General features: G+C 40.2%; 3 protein-coding genes across 9 annotated transcripts; 1 reads left to right on the top strand and 2 right to left on the bottom strand.

The window, feature by feature from the left end:
* Window positions 1-134: 134 nt before the first annotated feature.
* Window positions 135-4,888, bottom strand: LOC6729677 (SH2B adapter protein 1). 6 transcript variants are annotated; one of them, XM_016177547.3, is made up of 4 exons: window positions 4,515-4,888; window positions 3,122-3,745; window positions 1,371-2,702; window positions 135-953 (listed from the first exon to the last, which is right to left on the bottom strand). In XM_016177547.3, the coding sequence occupies exons 2-4, from the start codon at window positions 3,620-3,622 to the stop codon at window positions 600-602; spliced, it is 2,187 nt and encodes a 728-aa protein (XP_016036343.1). In that variant the 5' UTR covers window positions 3,623-3,745; window positions 4,515-4,888; the 3' UTR covers window positions 135-599. The 6 variants fall into 6 exon arrangements, with proteins under 6 accessions (XP_016036343.1, XP_016036348.1, XP_016036345.1 ...); XM_016177552.3 differs by having other exon boundaries at window positions 4,706-4,888; XM_016177549.3 differs by having other exon boundaries at window positions 1,371-2,687; window positions 4,515-4,887.
* A 1,133-nt stretch (window positions 4,889-6,021) lies between these two features.
* Window positions 6,022-11,545, bottom strand: LOC6729676 (signal peptide peptidase-like 3). Of its 2 annotated transcripts, none has more exons than XM_016177544.3 (7): window positions 11,221-11,545; window positions 7,587-8,034; window positions 7,396-7,536; window positions 6,904-7,095; window positions 6,385-6,838; window positions 6,182-6,302; window positions 6,022-6,116 (listed from the first exon to the last, which is right to left on the bottom strand). In XM_016177544.3, the coding sequence occupies exons 2-7, from the start codon at window positions 7,876-7,878 to the stop codon at window positions 6,048-6,050; spliced, it is 1,269 nt and encodes a 422-aa protein (XP_016036340.1). In that variant the 5' UTR covers window positions 7,879-8,034; window positions 11,221-11,545; the 3' UTR covers window positions 6,022-6,047. The 2 variants fall into 2 exon arrangements, with proteins under 2 accessions (XP_016036340.1, XP_016036339.1); XM_016177543.3 differs by having other exon boundaries at window positions 7,396-7,521; window positions 11,221-11,544.
* A 285-nt stretch (window positions 11,546-11,830) lies between these two features.
* LOC6729675 (CD81 antigen) lies at window positions 11,831-20,500 on the top strand. Its single transcript, XM_002104945.4, has 5 exons — window positions 11,831-12,242; window positions 16,579-16,773; window positions 17,193-17,372; window positions 17,443-17,658; window positions 18,202-20,500. Exons 1-5 carry the CDS (start codon window positions 12,177-12,179, stop codon window positions 18,349-18,351), a joined length of 807 nt encoding a protein of 268 aa, XP_002104981.2. The 5' UTR covers window positions 11,831-12,176; the 3' UTR covers window positions 18,352-20,500.
* The last annotated feature ends 232 nt before the right edge of the window (window positions 20,501-20,732 follow it).

Raw genomic sequence — 20,732 nt, 5'->3', positions numbered from 1 at the left:
AAAATGTATTATTAATATTCACTCGAGTTATCTTACTACCTTATTATAAACGAATTTAAATATAATATAAAGGCTTGGTAAAAGTAATTAAAATAACCACTTTAAACCCCAAATGAAAGAAGACCGACGTTAGCTTACTTTTACATAACTTCATTTATTGTAGTTTACCAATTTCAATATATATTTATGTATATATAATTTATATTTATAAGTATAGTATATATGTATGTATTTTTGTTTTGTAAAGCAGGAAGTTTTAGGATTCGCATGAGTCGCACCTTTGGTGCCCACAAAAATCGTACAATTTTCTTTTGCGTTTTTTTTTAGGTTCTTCTTTTCTATACATACAACATTGATGTACTTAAAATGAACACACACATTTAGCTATATAATGTATACATAATAATGTTCAGTTACTTCATGTCTTCCAAAAGAGGTACTAACTAAAATAGAAACAATTGAATCAAGAAAGCAAAGAACGCACATTGATGCGAAAAAAACACAATTTTCCTCTCCTTTAGGACAATGATTAAAATGGCACAAAAGTAAAGTTCCGCTGGTAAAGCCGCGAAATGCAGTGGAGGATCGATCGCGCGGACTTAGGTGAAGCTGTACTGATTATCGACGGCCCGTCCGCTGCACTCGGCTCCCCCACTGGATCCCGATCCGCCTCCTGCTCCGCCGCTGTTGCTGCCACCATCGCTGGGATGCCGGTTGCCGGAGGAACCCGCCGGATGGTGGGCAGCTGCCTGAAGGGAGGCGTTCGAGGCCCGCAGATGTGGCTGGTCCAGGAAATTCTGGGCCGGTGGCGGTGATCCGTGCACTGTTAGCGTTGTGGGATCCAAATGGAAATAGACTTGCTCCGGAAAATAGACGTGTGTTGGCTCCTGTGGCAGTTCGATTTCATTTGTCTTTAGGCGAACACTCAGATTCATGGTAATCACTTCGTTGCACTGTCGGAAGAGTATTTCAAATAAAGTTTAGTTAGTCTGGAGTCGTTTTTTAGGGCGGTCTGGGGTGTGTGGTGAAACATGAAGCATGCGACAATCAAATCAAACTAAACACGAACTAACTAAAATACAACATATTTACTTGAAACAAAGGGTTCCAAAATTCATTTAGCTGGTTTTGAAATATGCTAGTTTAAATTTAGAATTTAAGCTTCAATGAAGATTCATTGATTTACTATTGGAATCAATCTTTGGTTTTTCAAAACAAAATGTATGTTAGTTACTAAGCTCTAGATTCATCCGTTCACAGTTCAAGCCCCATCCCAGTTGATATGAAATGATAACAACTTAATTGAAATCAAAGTAAAATAAAAAACCATCACTGACACTGAATTGACTCCAAAATTTTGGCTATCTCACATGTCTCGGCGACGGATGGCCACCGCCAGCAGCTCCCGATGCAGTTCCTCCCGCCGCATTTGATGCCGTCGATGAACCCTGACCATTATCGTAGCCATTGCCGTTTCCATTGCCATTCACATTTGTCGAAAGATCGTTGAGTTGTCCTGAGTCATGATTTGCTGCCGTCGTCGGATCATTCAGTCTGCTGTGCGAGTGCACCCATTCGGTAAGAGTCACATCCGAAGTGCCGCCCGATTCCAGGGGTATCGGGTTGTGACGGAAGTGTTCGAGCATTTCCTGGATCGAGGGAAACCACAGATGCTGCACCCGACACTGACCCTTCTCCGAAATGGTGAGCCGCAAATGCTTGGCTCGTCCTTGGAAGTTAAAGGTCAGAACGAACTCCCCGCGGCGCGTTTCGCTCTGTCGCACCAAAAAGTATCCATGTCCGGCCGCATCCGAATGGAGTACCATTCGGGCAGCTTCCGATCGCGTCAGTGTGCCGTGGAACCAGGGAAACACGCTCATCTCAGCCGTCAGATCCGCCACATCTGCATCATTTTCCGTGCCCTCGATGCCATCAAAGTTGCTCGAGGCGGACAGGCGCTGTTCACCTCGATGGGGTCTTACAGGTATATCAGGTGGCCCGGAGGTCGGTGTGGTGCCCAATTCGTTGATGACATTTAGTTCGCTGGCAGATGTGGCTCCTCCCTGGCCCAAAGCACTGTCTGCAGACAGCGATGAGGTAAGCGGAGCTCCTCCTCCCACCAGATTGCCATTCGAGCCGCCCTGCTGCTGGTACTGCGGATTCTGAATGCCACCAATGGGATTGGGACTCGGAAGTGTCGGCGATGTTTGCATGGCGGACGCCATCACACCATCCGACTCGATCGTTGGCTGCTGAGTAGGTGGCGTTCGCATGCAGTAACGTATTGTGGCTAGCCAACTCCGCATTTCCTCCGCGCTCTCCGCCTCAATCACATACTCCATGTTGTTGTCTGCCTTGAGGACGAATGTGTTCAGCCTGTCCGGCATCTCAAGAGCCGTTGTTTCGCGAGCCTCCGAGATGAGGAAACAAAAGACTCCACTGCGCGGCTTAGTCGCCTTGTGCGGAGTGTAAAACTCTAGCATGTAGCCACCCACGGCCTTGACCAGCACAAGTCGACACTTCTCCCACTTTTGGGAGCCCGTCGGTTGATCCAGACTTTCTGGCGTCAGGTTGTTCACGGTGCCCTCCTTGCGGCACTCCACAACGATCTTGGCCAGCTTCGTCTTGCTCTGCTTGCCGCTGCCACCGCTGCCGTCCGCGTCATCTGAGTTCTTGTGGAAGAAGGCCTGCAGCAAAGAGATCTTTGACAGTTAAAACAAGTTGTGACAATATAGCCGGAGTTTCCGACTATTAAAGATCCTGGCACTCAAAACATTTTTAATCAATATGAAATACTTCATGAACTGCAAACTTGAAAGAAAGACTTGCATAATTGACAGCATGTTCTGATAATCATGTCGTATTCAACACATCAAGTAGATTATAATACCACTTCAGTGAGGTCTAATCGGACCTATGAACAGAATGCAAAGAATGCTAAAGTGAATGCTTTTATCTGCATACTTTTAGTTCGTGATTCGTGACCTTCTTAATGGTTATTATCGGACAAAAAACAGCAAACATGTCTTATAAAAGTATGAGCATCAAGTGTTGCCTCGAAATAATTAAAAATCAAGATATTCAATGATTTCGAGAGGATTTGAGAAGAGCATCAACTCACCTTTCCCTTGCGCAGTCCTTTGAATGATAGTCGTCTTAATAGAGACTTTGAGAGCAGTTTTGGCACCTCGTGCTCCTCCTCGAAGTCCAGCGAGCCCGCACCTGATTTCAGAGTGCTCCTCCGCTTGAAGAACTCCGTGTCATAGTGCGCCGAGAAGGATTCCACAAATTTCTGAGCAAAGCTGCGATGCTGTATGTTCCTCGCCTCCTCCGGCGGCAGATTGCCATTGATGTACGTGATGCAGGCCTTGGCGAAATCCGAGGCAGCCACTCTGGCGTGTCGTTCGCAGAACTCCTCCCAACTGGTTCCTCCGTACGCGTACGAGGACACTCCCATGGCGTTGCCCGTGCCAATTGGTGCGGGTATCAGGTCACTTCCTGCTGCTGCCGCCGCCGCCGCCGATGAAGTTCCCAGGCTGTGATGACTGCTGGCCGACGTGGGCCCAATGTAGCCGCCTGCGCTAAAGGCGCTCGTATTCGCTCCTGTGCTATTGCCACCCATTTGGCCAGGTGGTTGCCAGTTCCGCTGGTCCAGGTCCTCCTCCTGCTCCTGCTGCCGCTGCCTCTGCCGGTTCGGGTTCAGTTTGCCACACGAGTTACCCAGCTGGAGTCCGTTTCAAAAGCGCTGAAATGTTAGACAAACAAAGCGGTGCCGGTTTAGTCGCGTTACTTGGCAAAAACAGGCTCATTTCTGATCGCCTTTAAAAATTGCAAGAGCAATAATAGTATAGATTAGTTGTTATATGTATTATATATATGTTGGGCCGATGTGCAACGATCTATTTCCATTCTCTGACTCACAGGATTAAAGTTTTTAACGAATTGGGGGAATTTTGCCAACTTTAATTATAGAAAACTTGATAAGAAGTGCTGACCAAAACAAAACAATAAAAATTTTGTTTTCCTTCTATTTAAACACAATATTGATTTTACAAGCCTGTTTATTGAGTTATTTAACAGCCTGACTTATTGATGGCGCAAAATGGTAAATTTTCTTAAACCGCGAATGTGCAAAGTGCGTATATAATGATAAGCGCCCAGACTTAGGCACATATTTTTGTTCATAACAATGTTCAATGAAGAATTTTGAATTTATGTAATGAATATTTACGCATGTTTGCACATTACATTAAGTAACACGCATTTTCAGTGCCACAATTAATCCTTTTTCTCGGCAATTAAAAGCAAACGAAAACAAACTTGCGGCGTAGCCCACACACACCCACTCACACAAATGCGAGGGCAGACACACACACCCACACAGCGGCGCGGTGGTGAAAAATTTCCCACAGGAATTTCCACGCCTACGTCACATCGCAATATGCGCGTGGAACACGCTTATAATATAATCAAATACTATTGAATTAGCCACTCGGCACATGTAAATAACTCACTTTGCGGTTTAACTATTATCTAAATGCTCGGCATCTTCTTTATGCTTTTATTTTTCTACACAAAGTGCATGATATCTCGCTCACGCACACACACAAACACACGCACATCCGCTCAAAATATTCTTTTGCGTTGTTTTGTTGTTGCGAGCAAAAGGAAGTGGCGAGTTAGTCAATAACTGAAGTGCACATACACTTGTTTGTTGTTAATTCGTAATCATTGGTCGCCAGTTCCGCTTGAGCTACCGCCTGGTTGCAAATATTATTTATCACTGATTTGTTTGTGTTTTTTGCGATTTAAAACGAAAAAACCTCGAGCGTGAAAATTAGAGCCGGACGAAAATCGATATGCATAGTATATAACTATCGATATATGTTGTATCGATGTTCTGTTTGGTTGGTAACCCCGCTAACTGGAGATGTGTACTCGCTAAGAGGAATTTACCCGCTAAGGTGTGACCGTTCCGAAAGAAAACCCGATTACCGCAAGGTTGTAAACTTTGGTAAGCAAACTGGTGGGAAACTTAGGAATATTGGCGCATTTAAAGATTCGAAAAAAAATTATCTATCACATTTCAAAAAGCGTACATCCAATTCTTGAAAAACAGCTTGTAGGCATTAAAATGGGTTTAAGAAAACATACAAGCCATTTGTTTTAAATCTCACATTTTTATTGTTTCTATACGTTTCGAAATTGCATTTACTTAAAATTAATATGTAACTATCGTTTCCATATGCATACAGTATTTATTTATTGTTAGCTGCGTTAATAGTAAATAATTAAAATTCTTGAAACTTAATTTTGTGAAACACACGCAGTGCAACAGTTGTTGTCTAGCATTATTAATTGATTTATTGTTTGCAACGAACACATGCATTTTGGCAAAACATCATTATGATTGTGAAGATGTGTGGGAAAAACATTGGGTGACAAAACAAGAAAATCGAAGGACGGAAATGAGCGTGTGAAACGGAAACGGATCGCGATTAAATGTGTATGAAGGCGAGCTTACTAACTATTATTTGTTGCATGGTGGTTTGTTATTATTACACATAACTTAAGTATTTACAGAACGTACTGCCCGGAACAGATTTCGAGTGGATGATGTATGATTGAAATTCGAATCTCAAACTGTCTTCTTGCTAGTCTTTTCGCTATGTTTACAGAGTTATTAGTAATGTCTATGAACTGTAACTAATATTTCGCTTGATCTTTGTTCTACTCGCTAGTTATCTGCATGATTGGAGACATTAAAGCCAATTTGAATGAACTCTCGTATGAAGTATATATATATGTGAATATATAAAACCTTTCCGCTTAGGCTAAAAACTATAATTACTCGGTTTTTGCTTTTATTTCACTATGAAAACGAGGATCACCTAACTTAAAACGAAACTTAGTTAAGTTGAGTTAAAAAATACATACTCAATACGTTATTTAAGAGACAAACGTTAGTATTAGATCTTATGTGTGTGTGTTCTTCACATTGTTTGTTGCTTGTTTTTTGTATTTCTTTGCTTTTAGATAGAGTACACTCAGACTTCCAGTTGTTTTGATGGTTGTTGCGCGATAAACGGCTCGCTCCACATGCGCCGCAGGTCGCCCTGCAACAAGTAACAAAACATTATAGATATCGACCGATTCGGAACTATTCAAGCATGGACTGTACCTTCAGATAGGCCATCAGCAAGAGCGGCAATAACGTAAAGGGCACTAGATACAGCAGCGCCGGCTGGGCAGCCTTAAAGACCTCGGAGCTGACCGTCGCCGTTAGCAGGCCCAAGAAATAACTGCAATGTAATGGAAATTAGCATTTATTTATATTTTATAATGGTTCGTAAACTCAAACTTGCTATTTATTTGACGACTTACCCCAATAAGGAACAATGAAAGTATGTCAACCGGGAGCCAACTCCTCTGGGCGGTGACAATGTGGGATCCGATGTGACGCCCTGCGCCTTTTTGTACGCATCATACCGCAAGACGAAGCAGAGCAAGAGGCCCGGCATCACCACATCACCCAGGCCCAGCATGGAGAAGTGGCCCGTGTTGTGGAGGCTGGGGAAAACAAGCTTTCCGGGCAGATTCAGCTTTGGTGTGTCCCGCACAATGCCGCCCAGATGCAACTTTCTGGCCACGATGCCCACGGGATTATCGGCGGGTCGCGTGGCCACCTTGACCATCACGTTGGTGCTGAAGATGTACGAGGAGAGGAATACCCAGAAGACGTCGTAGATGAGCAGGCCGGTCAACAGCAGCGTGGACACCTTTAGACTGGGCAGACGCACAAACGCAATGAATGCCACACACAGGCCCATGCCCATTGCTAAAAAAAAGGGGAAAAACTTCGTTACAGGAAACTCTTACGTACTTTTTCACATCGTTTCTTACCATCCATTAGCAGCCAGTGGCCAGTGAGCACCCATATGCACACAATCGACACCGAAAGCGTAAAGCTGAAGAGCTCCGCGGCTGTGAAGCGACCGCAGAATCCAAAGGAGAATCGCTTTCCATCCGTGCATGGCCTGATGATGTACTGGCACATGGGCAGCAGCAGAAAGGCCAGCGCCACGGTGGCTATAACTGTGGAGAGAGATTTAAAATGATTTAATAAAGCAACAAATTCGACATCTTTTAAACAAGTATGCAAAATAATGATTATGCTGGCTTTTATCGCTTTCGAGTTGAAAATTAAAAGTAGTATAAGTTTATCAGCGCTTAAATTTATAATTAAAAAGCTTGAATGTGATACGAAGTGTAGCTTATGACTGCGTACTGCACTGTGTTCTTAAAGAATATTTTGGATCCTTTTTATTAAATATTTTTGAAGGAAACCATAAGCAGATAAAAGGGCAAACTTAAATACATTTTAAGCACACTTACTCGCTGTGCAGACGGCGAAGAGCAGCTGCATCGAGTCGAAAAAGAAGAACATGATGAGCAGTGAGATGGAAGCTCCGAGGGGCAAACATAGGGCATGCATCGTGTCCAGAGTGGCGAATTTATCCGCTGTGAAATACAGATCTGAAACTTATAAAACATTCCTTATGCTTTTAGATCCATTTCACACATACTTGGTTCCTTCTCGACGGGCTCGCCGGTGAGGAGATTGGTCATCGATTCATTTCGCTTCTTCTGCTCCCGCTCGCGGGCCTCCTGCTCGATGTTCAAGGAGCGAAAGCTGCCGTAGACTATCAGCAGCATCGATATGAGGCAGGTGGAGACCCGAGACGAGTCCATTACGCTTGAGACCGTCCAGTGGAGTTCGCGGTATTCTCCACCGCCAGCTGCCGCTGCACCGCCTCCAAGTTGGCCGGCTCCAACAGTTTGAGCTCCCAGACCGCCACCGGCTCCACCGTGCGACATGCTCGCTCCGGTTCCTCCGGATGCGACTTCTATCTATATCGCAGATATAGTTTCAGATTACACGTGTAGTCGCCAGTCGGCTGGCTTCTTCGCTTATCGGTCGACCTGCGCTGGGTTTATCGCGTTCTTATGTCGGCTGCACCGCTTCAATCCAAACTGAAATGAAAAGTACAATTTTGGTTTGGAATATTGATTTAACGATAAGTATTTTGTTTGCCGACCTTATCGCAAGTAACCCCCGTAATCTTTTTTACCTTCTTCAGGTTATTTGGACAGCTGCGATTAGGCTATTCGGAGCACACACTCCCAAGGTTTATTTTCCACGATGTCGCCTAAAGTCGAGCGCGGAAACCTTGGGGTCAACTTTCACGCACCTCACGAATTGGGTAATGAAAGCAAATTAGAACGCCACACACACTTTAAAAAGTGAAGTACAATTTAGAATAGTCAGCAGCCCGAATTTCATTTTAAGCACCAGAAAGTACTTGATTTTAAGAAACTTGAGACATTGAGTGTAGGGCCTCATACACATCTATTGTATCCACAAGATACATATCTTAAAATGAGATATTTGTATATACTTATAAATTAAACATCATTTAAATGTTACTAATGGACAGTAAATTAAAAAATGTTGATATATGACTTTGATAAACTGCAAATGTCATTCCTGCATTCTTAATTTGTTTATTATAGCTTTTTTTTGTAAATATTCATGAATAAATCACATGCATGTAACTGACCCCCTATTTCAAGGCAATAGGCAATGTAATGAAAATAAAACTGAACTATTTGTTTAGTAGTGCACAATGTTACGTAAACTGAAGGATTCCCCGAAAAACAGAAACTGCGGAAAACACAATGTTGTTTTTGGAAGAATGTTTACTTTTACACTTTTAAAACTAGCGGTAAAAACGCGTCCGGACATATCATATAAACAAGCACATGTATGGACTGTCTATATATAGAAATTATATTTTATATTCCCCATTTCTTATTTACAGCGACTAATGCACCTTTCCTTTCTAGACCTCGAGCGAAGAAACAGAAAAAAAATTATACCACATCATTTTGAAAATTAATTTTTTTTAAATAACAATTAAAAACGTTCATATCATATTTCCATTATATTTCCCAAAATAGATATCTCTAAAAAAATAAGAAACCGTTTTTCGAAACTGAATACGTTTTGTTCTCTGTGTAGGGAAATTATAATAACAAAAACCGGTGTGAGAAAATAACAGATTGTCCGCATGGGATTTACAGGCAGCAATAACAACAATTAACAGACAAGAAGAAGGCCGTAAAAAGCAGTTAAAATTGGAATAAATTATAAAAGCGTTACCCAGTTTTCCACGATGCCAGTTTTCCATTGTTATTGCCACCAATTCTATAGTATTTTCACACACACAACGCACACATACACCCACGCAGGGTTGTTGCACTTGGCAAATGGAAATGTAAAGGCGCTGTTATTAGAGCGGCGCTCTGCTAACTCGCTAATGACAATAGGGAGACAGAGCGGGATAGCTGCGAATGACAATAAGAGAGACAAAGCGGGACAGTTGGCAACTTCCTTGGTCGGTGTTGTTGTTGCTTCAATCATGTCGCTTTTGTTGCTATTGTTGCATGTTGCCAAGTGCCGTTGCTCGCACTAATTTATGTTGACTGTTGGCAAATGTAGGTGCATGTGTGTTGGTGTCTCTTTTTATGTTTGTGTGCGGAATGCAAATGATTGAAATTCGTACATATGTAAAAATGTATAAATGAAGTGATGGCCAAATTTATAGGGATTCTTTGAAGCCCCGAAATCGAGAAGTATGACAAATATCAAGTATTTTTACAGGTTAATTAAAACTTGTTTGCGCCCAAATAACCCACATTTCTTCTCATTTAATATTTGAAAACAGGTTTAATCCATTTTAACTACGCTTTACTTAGTACTTTAAATAATCCTGATATAGAACTCAATATACTAACGTCTTTCAAAAATTGAGTTTAAAAGTTTCTGTTAATTAATTAACAATAGTTACACAACTGTATCTGTGTGTGTACTTTTCATTTTGCATTTGAATTAGTGTTGTTCATTTCATTTTTCCCGTCTCCCACAGTTTCTATCACCCTCTTTGCCCCCCACCCCCCTGTATGCAACAAATTAAGTTTCCCACACATTGCAATTTCAAGGGGGCGACAAAATGGCGAGGGGAGGTGGAAAACTGTTAACGAGCGCTAATTAAAATGAAATTATGTGGCGGGTGTAAAGTTACAGTCTCCAAAGTTGACACAATTTTCACAGTTTAAAGCTGTTATCGAACATGAGCTACATAATTAGCCAAACTCATTGAGAAAACGCCGCTCGCATCACATACGCATAAACTTACATACACACTCACACACACGCAAACACTTTCTAATTTGAAACGCCCCAAAGTGGGGGAAAAAATCAAAATAAAAGAAGTACCAAGCAATTGGCTTCGCTGTAACTGCCCACGACGAATGTGAAAGTGAAATTTGCGAAGATACAGCGTTCGGGGTGGGAAAAGGGGCGAGGGGGGTACCTCTAACATAGAAGAGAGTGGACTTTAAACATAAATATTTACCGCTACCTTTTACACAGTAGTTTATTTTATGTGAAAGAAACACACAATATAAGGGTAGCTGTTAGCAAAAACATATGTAAATTCTTATATTAAAAGTTTCCAAAATATTAAATGAAATAGAACAGAACTTTAAAATTGTAACCGAATTATTACCCATATTTTTATTAAGATTTCTAGCAAACTACATATTAATATTCCAATCTTGCGTTGCTAATATACTTATATTTACGTTGAAAACAGTAAAATGCGCTACATTAGCACCGCCGACGGGGGAACCAATTAAGTTTTTAAGTGCACTGAACGCGGAAAGCATAAAAACAAGTGCGTAAAGTGGGCGCAAAGTTTTTCGTTTATTATGCAAAAAGGGGGGAGGGAGGGGCTTTACTTTGGCAAAGACTGGCTTGCAGCGCTTGAGAAATTTTCAGTACGACTAAAGCTTAGGCTGCGCTTTAAGGTTTTTTCCTCGCTTTTCCGTTTCGTGTTTGGTTACACTCCACTTCGTTTCACTTCATTCCATTTCCATTCCACAAAACTCCAACTTCGCTCCACTGCGTAACAAAATTACAAGACACACTCACACAAACTTGCAACAAACAAGAACCGAACAACAACAACAGAAGCAGCAATATGGAGGGGGAGGGAGTTGTCAAGTCTCTGATTTCAATGCAATCGTAATATATATTGAAATTCGTATGTGGTGCACTCGATACTCCCCAAAAAAGTTGGGGGACTTTTCGCTTACTTTGCCTTCACATTCACATTCGCGTTTGGCTGTATTTTCCTTGGTTTTTGTTTTTCCCTTTGCACCGATATTCGTTTTCGCGATAAAGAGGTGTCTGCTACATTTTCACGCGCCTTTCATTTGCCTGCGAGCCGCTTTTCATGCAGATTTCCACGATCTTCGGCGGTCGCTGCACTTAAACGTTAGACAGCCATTTTGCATTTGTTTCTATTAGTAACTATTGCGGAGGAGAAACAACAACGAATCAAACATTTCACGCTTTAGGCCATTTTCGCCTGCGCGACCAGTGTGACCGTTTCGCAGAAGAACGAACAAACCATGAACTGTTAAGGTCAAATTTCAAACTGTTTACATTTACAGATTTAAATATTTTGGAAAAATCATAACCAAAGTAAATCTAAACTCTAGAATATTCTTATTTTAAATTACCTACTTTCCATAATAATATTATAGAAGTTATCTAATATATCGATAGGCAATTTTGGTTTGTGTATAGGCTGCACATACAAGCAGGTTGCACGCCATGCTAAGCCTAATCAAAGTTATTCACCCACCTCTTTGGTATATTCAGAGGGTCACCACTTTTTAGTATTTAGCCTTTCTATACCCGCTGGTATATTTGAACGTCCCAGCTAATGGTCGCACTGATACAAGAATTTTACGTTGGACGGACGCCTCGATGCACAAATAAAATTTTTAAAACAAATCGGGTGCAACGGCCAATCGCGCAAACAGTGGCTCAAATCGGTGGATTTTAGCACGGGAAATTTGAAAAAAATTCGAAAAATATAGTACAATCGAGCGGGTGTTTTGAAAAAGTGTAAAAGGTCGAAAAGTGCAGGCGACACTGCAGTTCGGGGTTCCTTGGAAAAAGAGCATCTCCAAGTGGTTGACAAACCAGTTAAATCGCAGCCACTTTTTAAGGAGTTACCTATTTGAGAATATCAATCCGCGCCATGGGTCTCAACGGCTGCTGTTCGTGCGTCAAATATCTGATGGTCCTTATAAACATTTTATTCTGGGTATGTAGATTCCAGCAGCAGCAGCAACAACAACAATGCGAGATTCGATTCTCTCCCATCACAACAACAACTGGAACACACGGACCTCCTTTTCGCGCGCGTGTGTGTGGGTGTTGCGTGAGCGAATGTGTGTGTGTTGTGTATTCCCTACGCCCCTCTTTCTCTCGCTGGGCGCGGGGGCGGGGGGAGGAGCCGTGCGCACGCTCTTTGGAGTCCTACCGCTCTTTTAGTTCCTCTTTCCACTCTCCCGATCCCAGAGGTGCCCAAAACATAAGTTCAAACTTATTTAAGTACGACTTGAAATATTTAATCAAAGAGGTAGTAAACCAAATTTATTTAAACCTAATGCTAAACGGGCTTTATAATATATTAACTTAAATAATATTTATTTTTGTTTAATTGGATGGGCTTAAACATTCTATAAATATCAGTTAAACATTAATAGAAAGGTTTTTCTTTATGAAATTTAAGAAATTGGTTTTGTTTATTATGATGTATTTAACTTTGAATTATTTTCTACCATTTATAACTTCAAAACTTCAACTGGCTTTTTAATGCGACATCACTGTATTTCTCCCTCTCCCGCTCGCACTCCCTACCGCTCCGCTCGCACTCCCTACCGCTCCGCTCGTACTCCCGCATAAAAACAATAGAAGTTCCGTTGTGGGAGGGGACACAGACGCACACACACACAGGCAGATAAACATTTAAGCATCTCCATTCCCACCTCCCACTGTTTTCTTTTCCCTCCACATGTTTGTTCAGTTGTTTTTCTTTTGCTTCTGTCTTTTCCTGTCTCTCTTCTTTTTGTTTTATTATTTTTATAACGTATACGTGCCGTTGATATTTTTACAAACTTCGGTTGGCTTAATTCGGTAAAAAAAGGACCTCTCCTCACCCCGAAAAAAGGGTTTATTTTCTTTGCCCAACTTATCTGCTTGTTGTTTTACGCAATTTTCGACTTTCAACATAGCCTCGTTAGGCTTTCAATTGTTTCCATTCAATTATTATCTGCCACTGCGATTGTTTGCGTTTGTGTTTTCCTTGAGTTTTTCTTGGGGTTTCCTCTTGTCTTCCGCGGCTTGCGAAATCAGTTTCGCTTTTCCTTTGGGCAACAAATTTAAAATTTTGATTCTTATGCGGGCTGTTTTCAATTTTTTTTTTCGGTCGGTTTGTTGATTGTTGCTGCCTTTTTCGATTTCTGTCTATAGTATTTATTAGTCAAAAGCTATTTTCGAATACGGGCGAGGAACAACACAAACTTACGCGTCCGTTCAGTTTTTCGTTGTTGTACACAGAAAGAAAATACTGATGCCTAGCCAAGTTTCAAGATTTGAAACTTTCGAAAACCTTTCGATTATTTTTCGTTAATTGTATTTATGTCAAAAACAAATGATTAATAACCCATCCCAATAGGTTTATATTTAATAATTGGTTTCTGTGTAATGTTCCTTGATCTGTGATGTTTTAGTATTCATCGTTGTTGTTGTTGGATGCACAGTGGTATGTTTTTCATTTCAGTGGAGGAACAATAAGTTATAGAAATTGTGATGTGTTTGTGATGCAGTTCGTTTCACTAATCGTTTGAACTATTTTTAGAGCGATGTATGGATGAAAGTGCGTCAGATATTTATTTGTATTGAGCTTTGAAGACTTTTTATACATTGTTTTGAGGCTATTTTTAGCCAGGGCATGTTATCAATTATACCACAAACCCACAATTTTGCCTTATATATTTAATAGTATTATTTTTATATAACTTCGCAATAGGTGACCACTGTTCGATTAGTTTTGAATCTCCCTCTCCCCACTGTGCATCGATTTCCAAACATTTCCATTTTCATCGTCGCCGTGGGGCATCGTGATCAAACGCCACGATCTCTGAGGACGCTGACGTTCCCCAATGAGGCCGATATCCCAGGTCCAAGATGCCGGGGGAGGCCTATGCCAAAAGCGTCTAAAATGCTAAACGGCCGGCGCTGTCGTCATTGAAGTTGACAGTGACCAAAACTGAAAGATTTTCAAATATTCCGTCGACCATCTGACAATCCTATCCTGTCCACCCACTAAAAAAGCCATTTATTTCTGCACAGTCAGACTTCCATAGTGCAGAATTTTAAATTCCTCAAAATGTGTAATTTGTTGCGGTGAATAAAATAATATTTAAAAATATTTCTCCAAGTAACGAAGCTGGCCTGTATCTATTTTCAATTCGCTGTGACATATCACATCTACATACTTAATTCGCTGTGCTATTTTTCACTCAATTATTCATGAGTGGCGCTTCATTCATTTTTCAGTTTGTATTTGCAGCTTTTGAGTTGCATGAGTTCATGATTTGCCATCGATGCGGTTAATTGTGGGACAAAACTGTGACTGGACATGCAATGCAAGCCCAGCTGCCTTTTGGCCCCATTTACTTTTTTTTTTGCAATTTAGCAGCAGTAAAATGCTCTCTCGTTTTCCGCTTTCGACGCCTCGGCTCTGAAAACTGGGTCAACGAAGGACTCTGCACATTTATTGGCCCATTCGGCAGGATTTTTGTTTGTTTGTCTTGGACACGCGACATAGTGTCAGATGTGTAAAAATATATGTATGTGAAAACGTTCGGGGAATCGTAAAAATTCCAACAAACATAGCTACAAACAAGGCGTGGATTTAGTTCGTTCTGGGATAATGGGACTGATTCAAAACGAGGTCAACTTTTGTTCCCTAAAAGGATAAGGGAATTAGGGTTTATCCAAAGTAGTATATACATACACATACTTTATAAGAGCTCTAGAAATAAACCTCTTCTTCAAATACAATTTTTCAAATTCAACACTATGAAATATTCAAGATTATGTCACTGATCCCTACCCGAAAACCTGACCTGGAAAAATAAATGCAAGTTATGCAAACAAGTGCTTCTGGTTACAATGTACTTACTCAATAAACTGCCCTCGAATGGGGCAACATTGTATTACGTTTCCATGAGTAGTTTTTCCGTTAGCTGCACACATGCACATTCATGAACTTTAGGGCCAGCATATCGTGCACTTTGTGGCACACTTTTTGTCTCGCTCACTTTATGGCAGCTCTCTCTTTCGTGGACCACCCACATAAAAGCCGGTCTCCGCTTCTCTTATATTCCATAAGATTTTCATGAAATTTACGACACTTCCTCTTGCTTTTTCGCCTGGGCGCCAAAAACTGTATCTTAGAACTTGTATTTTGTATTTTGGTGTGTCTTAGAACTTATATCTTATATTTTGGTGTATCTTTAAGTTAAATAGATACTTGCTTATTGCGAGATCCACTGCGTAATCTTATCAGGAAGCACTGATGCTCTTGGCAATTACAAAAGCTTGCGGGCTGAGAAAAGAACACGAGATAAAAAGTGTTTTTTGTATTTGGAAATGCTTCCCAGTTAGCCTTCGGTTCTTAAGTGGTTTCTAAATTTACATATTTCCCATGTAATATGGTATGTGCACTTGTTTACATCTCTTGATTAGCTCTCATCGCACACTCAATTTGCCTGCGATGAATAATTTTGCTGAACTTGCATAGACACCTCGATGCCTGAAAGCCCAACCCATTAAGTCATTAGCTCTTTATTAGATTCACTCACTCATTGCACGAGCGGAACAACATTTTTCTGGATGGATGGATTGGCAACAGCAAGTTGAGTGTTTAATTTCTGGGCAGCAAACTCAAGGAGAAATACATTGCCGGAATTTCTTTAGCGGAAATCCAAAGAAAAGTTCATATTTCGTTTGCTGATAACCCGAGAAGTGAGATAACACGAGCTCGCAATTCTCATATTCTCTCTTGGGATCAATGTCTTGCCACTTCTATACATACGTACAGTGTGTCTTGGCGATGAAGGGCAAAATTAAACTCGAAACCAAATTTTTTCGCATCATTGATTTTCAAACTTAATGGGCCTTTTCTTATGGGTTTTTTTTAAAGTTCTGAGCTCAAAAAGCTGCCTTTGAAACTGTATACTGGATTAAATTACTGATTTTTTTTAAACAAATTGAATGGAATGGGGAAAATTGTAATTTCTACTTGATTTCAGTTTACTGCCTTTAATTAAATTAAAAGAAGCGCAACAGCAGTTGCTATGTATATAGTCTGCGTCCAACTAAGCTGACATCATATGTATGAAACTATAGAAGTTTAAGGGAAGGCGAAACTGGGCGGGGCAGTCTCCCACTTTAATTGCCGCCTTGCCGCCAGATGGCGTCATTGACGCGTGTGCCCAGCGTGATGGATGCAACAATTTGAGAATTACAGCGAAAATGTGTAAAAATAGGTAATGCTCTACTATATTTTGTATTCTTTTCGCTTGCAGCTCATCGGACTGACCATCGTGGTGACCTCCGTTTGGATGCTGACGGATCCCACATTTATGCTGTCGATGACACAGAACTACAATCACTATCACATAGCCCTGTATGTTTTCCTGGCCATCGGCATACTGATCACATTGGGCGCATTCTTTGGCTGTTGTGGAGTCTGTCGGGAGTCGCAATGTCTGCTGGTTTCGGTAAGTGAAAAGTGCAGCAAAGTACTATCATAACCAGTGTCTGGGAATTCCAATTAAAATGCATGCAAATGTGTGGCCCACACTGTTCCGCTCATAAGATTGCAACGGAGGTTCGCCCACAATGTCTTGGCAGTTTGGCAAAACGATGCACTTGCCAAAATAATTTCAAACCTAACTAAATTGGACTGTAAATACAGAAAACTTATCTAACAGTATTGCCATTAAAAGTACTTATTAAATATTTATAACAGAAAGTATATCTTATACATATACAAATGATGTAAACAAAACAAAAGTTGCAATTTTATGGAGTTCCTTATTGCGAGTGCAAACGTATCTTTCTTAAATCGCAACCAGTTTATTTACTCTACGCCCACGGGCCGGACTCCGCCATTCATAAATCTGAAATTCTCTTGCAGTTCTTCTGTGTCATACTCATCGTGATGGTGGCACAAATTGCAGCCGGGGCATGGGCCTTCCACAACAAAGACAAGCTGGATGACATCGTGCGGGCGGCAGTCAAGTCGTCAGTCCAGGAGGAGTACGGCCAGTCCACAATGAGTTCGCGCACCGTCACCTTTGATACGTTGCAAAAGAATGTAAGTACTTGGACATACCCACCACATCGCTGGAAAAACGATTTATGCGAACTTTCTTGCTATGTTTCAGTTGAAATGCTGCGGCGCCGATGGACCTGGAGATTGGGCCACTAGTCGGTTTAATAACGTAGATCGCACAAATATTGTGGAGATCGCCGTGTCTTCCATGAATGTCTTCTATAACATACCCGAGTCCTGCTGCAAGGATAATCTAAAGGATAACGAGTGTGAGCTGTCGCGACGCCTGAAATTTGGTGGCCCATTAAACAACGCCATTTATCAGCAGGTAATTCCAATGACCAACCGAAGGTTTTATCGAAACCCTGAGTCATACGAATTTTACCAGAAAAGATATGGTGAAACGGAAGGAAATGAAATAATTCTTTTTAAAGAATTGTATAATTCTGTTTACTTACTCATATATATAGTTTCTTTCTCTGTAAATTCCATTTAATTGAACATTCATCCAACGATCGTTTTTCGATTCAGTGAATTTCCAAAAACCATCAAAACTCAATTGATAGGTGTGTCCGAATCATAATTTCTTGGCCTACCGATCGCTATCGCCGCCTGGCCATAAAAACTAATAATCCTTTTCTTCTGCGGTCTGAAAGCATTGGGTTAATAAAAATTGACGCCCGCCAATGCCGAGACGATAAAAACGTATTAATTATTATTGATATTCAACACGCATCTCAAACTTCTGTCTGCCAGTCTGGTTGGTTGGGTAGCAGATCCAGAGATTGCGAGCTGTAAACAAACTGAATGAAAATCGAGCTGACTTTTATACAAACCGATTAATGAGTTTCCTATTAAACGTCTCTTGCAGGGCTGCGTGGACAAGCTGATTGAGATCATCTACGAGAACTGGGTCACCATCTTCGCCGTCACCGCCGCTGTCATTCTGCTGGAGCTGCTGTCCCTGACTTTCGCCCTGAGCCTCTGCTGCGCGGTGAGGAATCAGCACTACAAGGCCTGAGAATTACAGAATTCCCATAGGGAAATCACGGACGATGAGAAGTACTAACAAACCAAATCGAAACGGATGCATAGCGAGCGTTATTACTAAAGACGTGCGAATGGGGAAAAGCATTTAGCAGCGCAGGCTAGCGAGATAATGTACGGTGTTCCCTGGTCAATACTTTAACAACACTACTGACGACAGAAACAACACACTTTTGTAGTACTTTTAACAACAAGACAAGCGAAAACAACACGAGACAGCTGAGCAATTGTATTAGAGATGAGGCAACCTTTTGGAATTTGTGAAACGTTTTTAAAGCACAATCCACAGGAGCCTCAGAAGCGACTTTATATGAACTTGATATGCCAGCAGAGCAAAAACATACAACTCTTTTTTAACAGAATATTTCTACCACAAAAAACACAGACAGTAAACTTCATATATGTACGAACAACATAAGCAGCTCCATAATACTTAGCCTAGCGAAACAATTTTGAATTCATAGATACATACTATATATTAAATATATAGATCAAAGCATAAGCACAAAAGTATAATGTTAAATGCCAAAACAAATGGAAAAATGTAAAAAAGAAATCATGTAAATTTCTTTTAAGATTTGTTTCCTCCCATAAGACTTTTGAATCGATTACATTTTTTGTTTGATGTTGCCATTTTTGTATGCTAACACAATGCCAAAAGAGATATGATATCATATACACTTATGATGTAACATATGATAATAGCATTCCACAAGAATGAGAATGATTGACAGATTTTTGTTCTGGTTAAAACGCATTGCCATCCAAAGACCCAGCCGAAAATATATTTTCAAATCACTTCTGAACCTTGTGCAACGTGTTGTGCTAAAATCGAATACCATTCAATTCGTAGAGCTTCGCGAAATTAAATGCCAAATATTTTATGTATTTACAAAATTGTAATTTAATTTATTTATGACCAATTTATTTGAGCATAAGCAAGGAGCAAAAGCAAAACGTTAGAAAATTATATGTAAGTGTTGGCCATTCTGTTGACAAACAGCATTCTGTATATTTACTCCGCACACGATCCCCAAACAGTATAATGGTCAGTATGATCGTACGTCTATCTTAAACAGATGTCTGTGTTTGTGTACCCTTGCAGATACAATTAAGTATTGTAAGTACTGCAAGGATATATAGATAAGTACGAGTGTTTGTTGACCATCCTGTATGTTCGTAACCTTTAAAATCACCCACACTTGAAACGAATTTTGTCGAATCCAACTTACCTGCATCGAAATAAATTTTTTTCCCTCCTCGTGCAAGGGGAACTATTTATATGGGAAACCGTTGAAGCAGCACAAAATGTTAAATGAATAGTACACACGAACGAAACAAGAAGTCTCTATATTTACATTGTATTTTTACCATACACCATAAACTAATTGAAGGATATATATTTTTTGTAACATTTTCATTTTATTGTTGTTATATGTGAATTTTGTTGTTAGTTAAGCGTAGCCTGAACGTCACACTTTGTACCCCTTCACAACGTTTAAATAAATTAAATCTACAAAAATCAACATAAGGACAAAATTATATTAAATTTACAAAGCAAATTGCAATAAATATATATTGTATTTAAATTTACACATTAACGTAAATTATTTATTTTAACATTTCTTAGTAAGTAGTTACGTGCGGAATTTCATGGAGTTGAAACACATATACATAAAAAATAAAGTTTTAGGCTAAGAATTAAACCTCATAAAATCAACGTTCATCTGTTGGACTTGTAGCAAATCATTGGAATATTTAGGAAATAAAATCTTCAAAATTTAATGTTCTAAAATATTAAGCAGAATTGAACGTAGCTAAATATTTATAGCATAAAACTCCATCAGCATCTAAAATCAAAACCAAAATAAGTAAACGCATCTACTCTTCAAACAAAGATACAATCAACTCAGCATCTTCATAACGTACGGAAATTACGTAGTTAGTATGAAATAAAAGTGCACATTTAGCAAGGCATCTAACATGAAAACGGAAAAGTTAAGCAATATTAACGATGCTCAAGATCTGTATTTAACACCATAATACCAACAAAGAAGGTTCAGATAATACTAAATCATGGATAAAACTGATATTTCAAATAAATAAACATACAATAAATCTAATATTTTAGTTTTATTTTATCTATGGTTGGAGTACTCGTACAGTAATAGGGATTTCTGGCGGGATCTTCGGCGGGAACTCCTACTACCAGAGTATGGTGTATTTGCTATTCTAGGATCTAGACTGTAGCGTTCAATCTTGTTTTTATTTAGTTAACATTTACCCCACCAAATAAAAAGTCGTAAAACATAATTAAAGTGTTATTTTTATTAAAATGGTTTATCTCTTTTACTC

The sequence above is a fragment of the Drosophila simulans genome, chromosome 3R (assembly GCF_016746395.2).
Source record: "Drosophila simulans strain w501 chromosome 3R, Prin_Dsim_3.1, whole genome shotgun sequence".
NCBI classification, from domain to species: Eukaryota; Metazoa; Arthropoda; class Insecta; order Diptera; family Drosophilidae; genus Drosophila; species Drosophila simulans.
The sequence above is the reverse complement of the archived record's forward strand: the minus strand, read 5'-3'. Positions and strand labels throughout refer to the sequence as shown.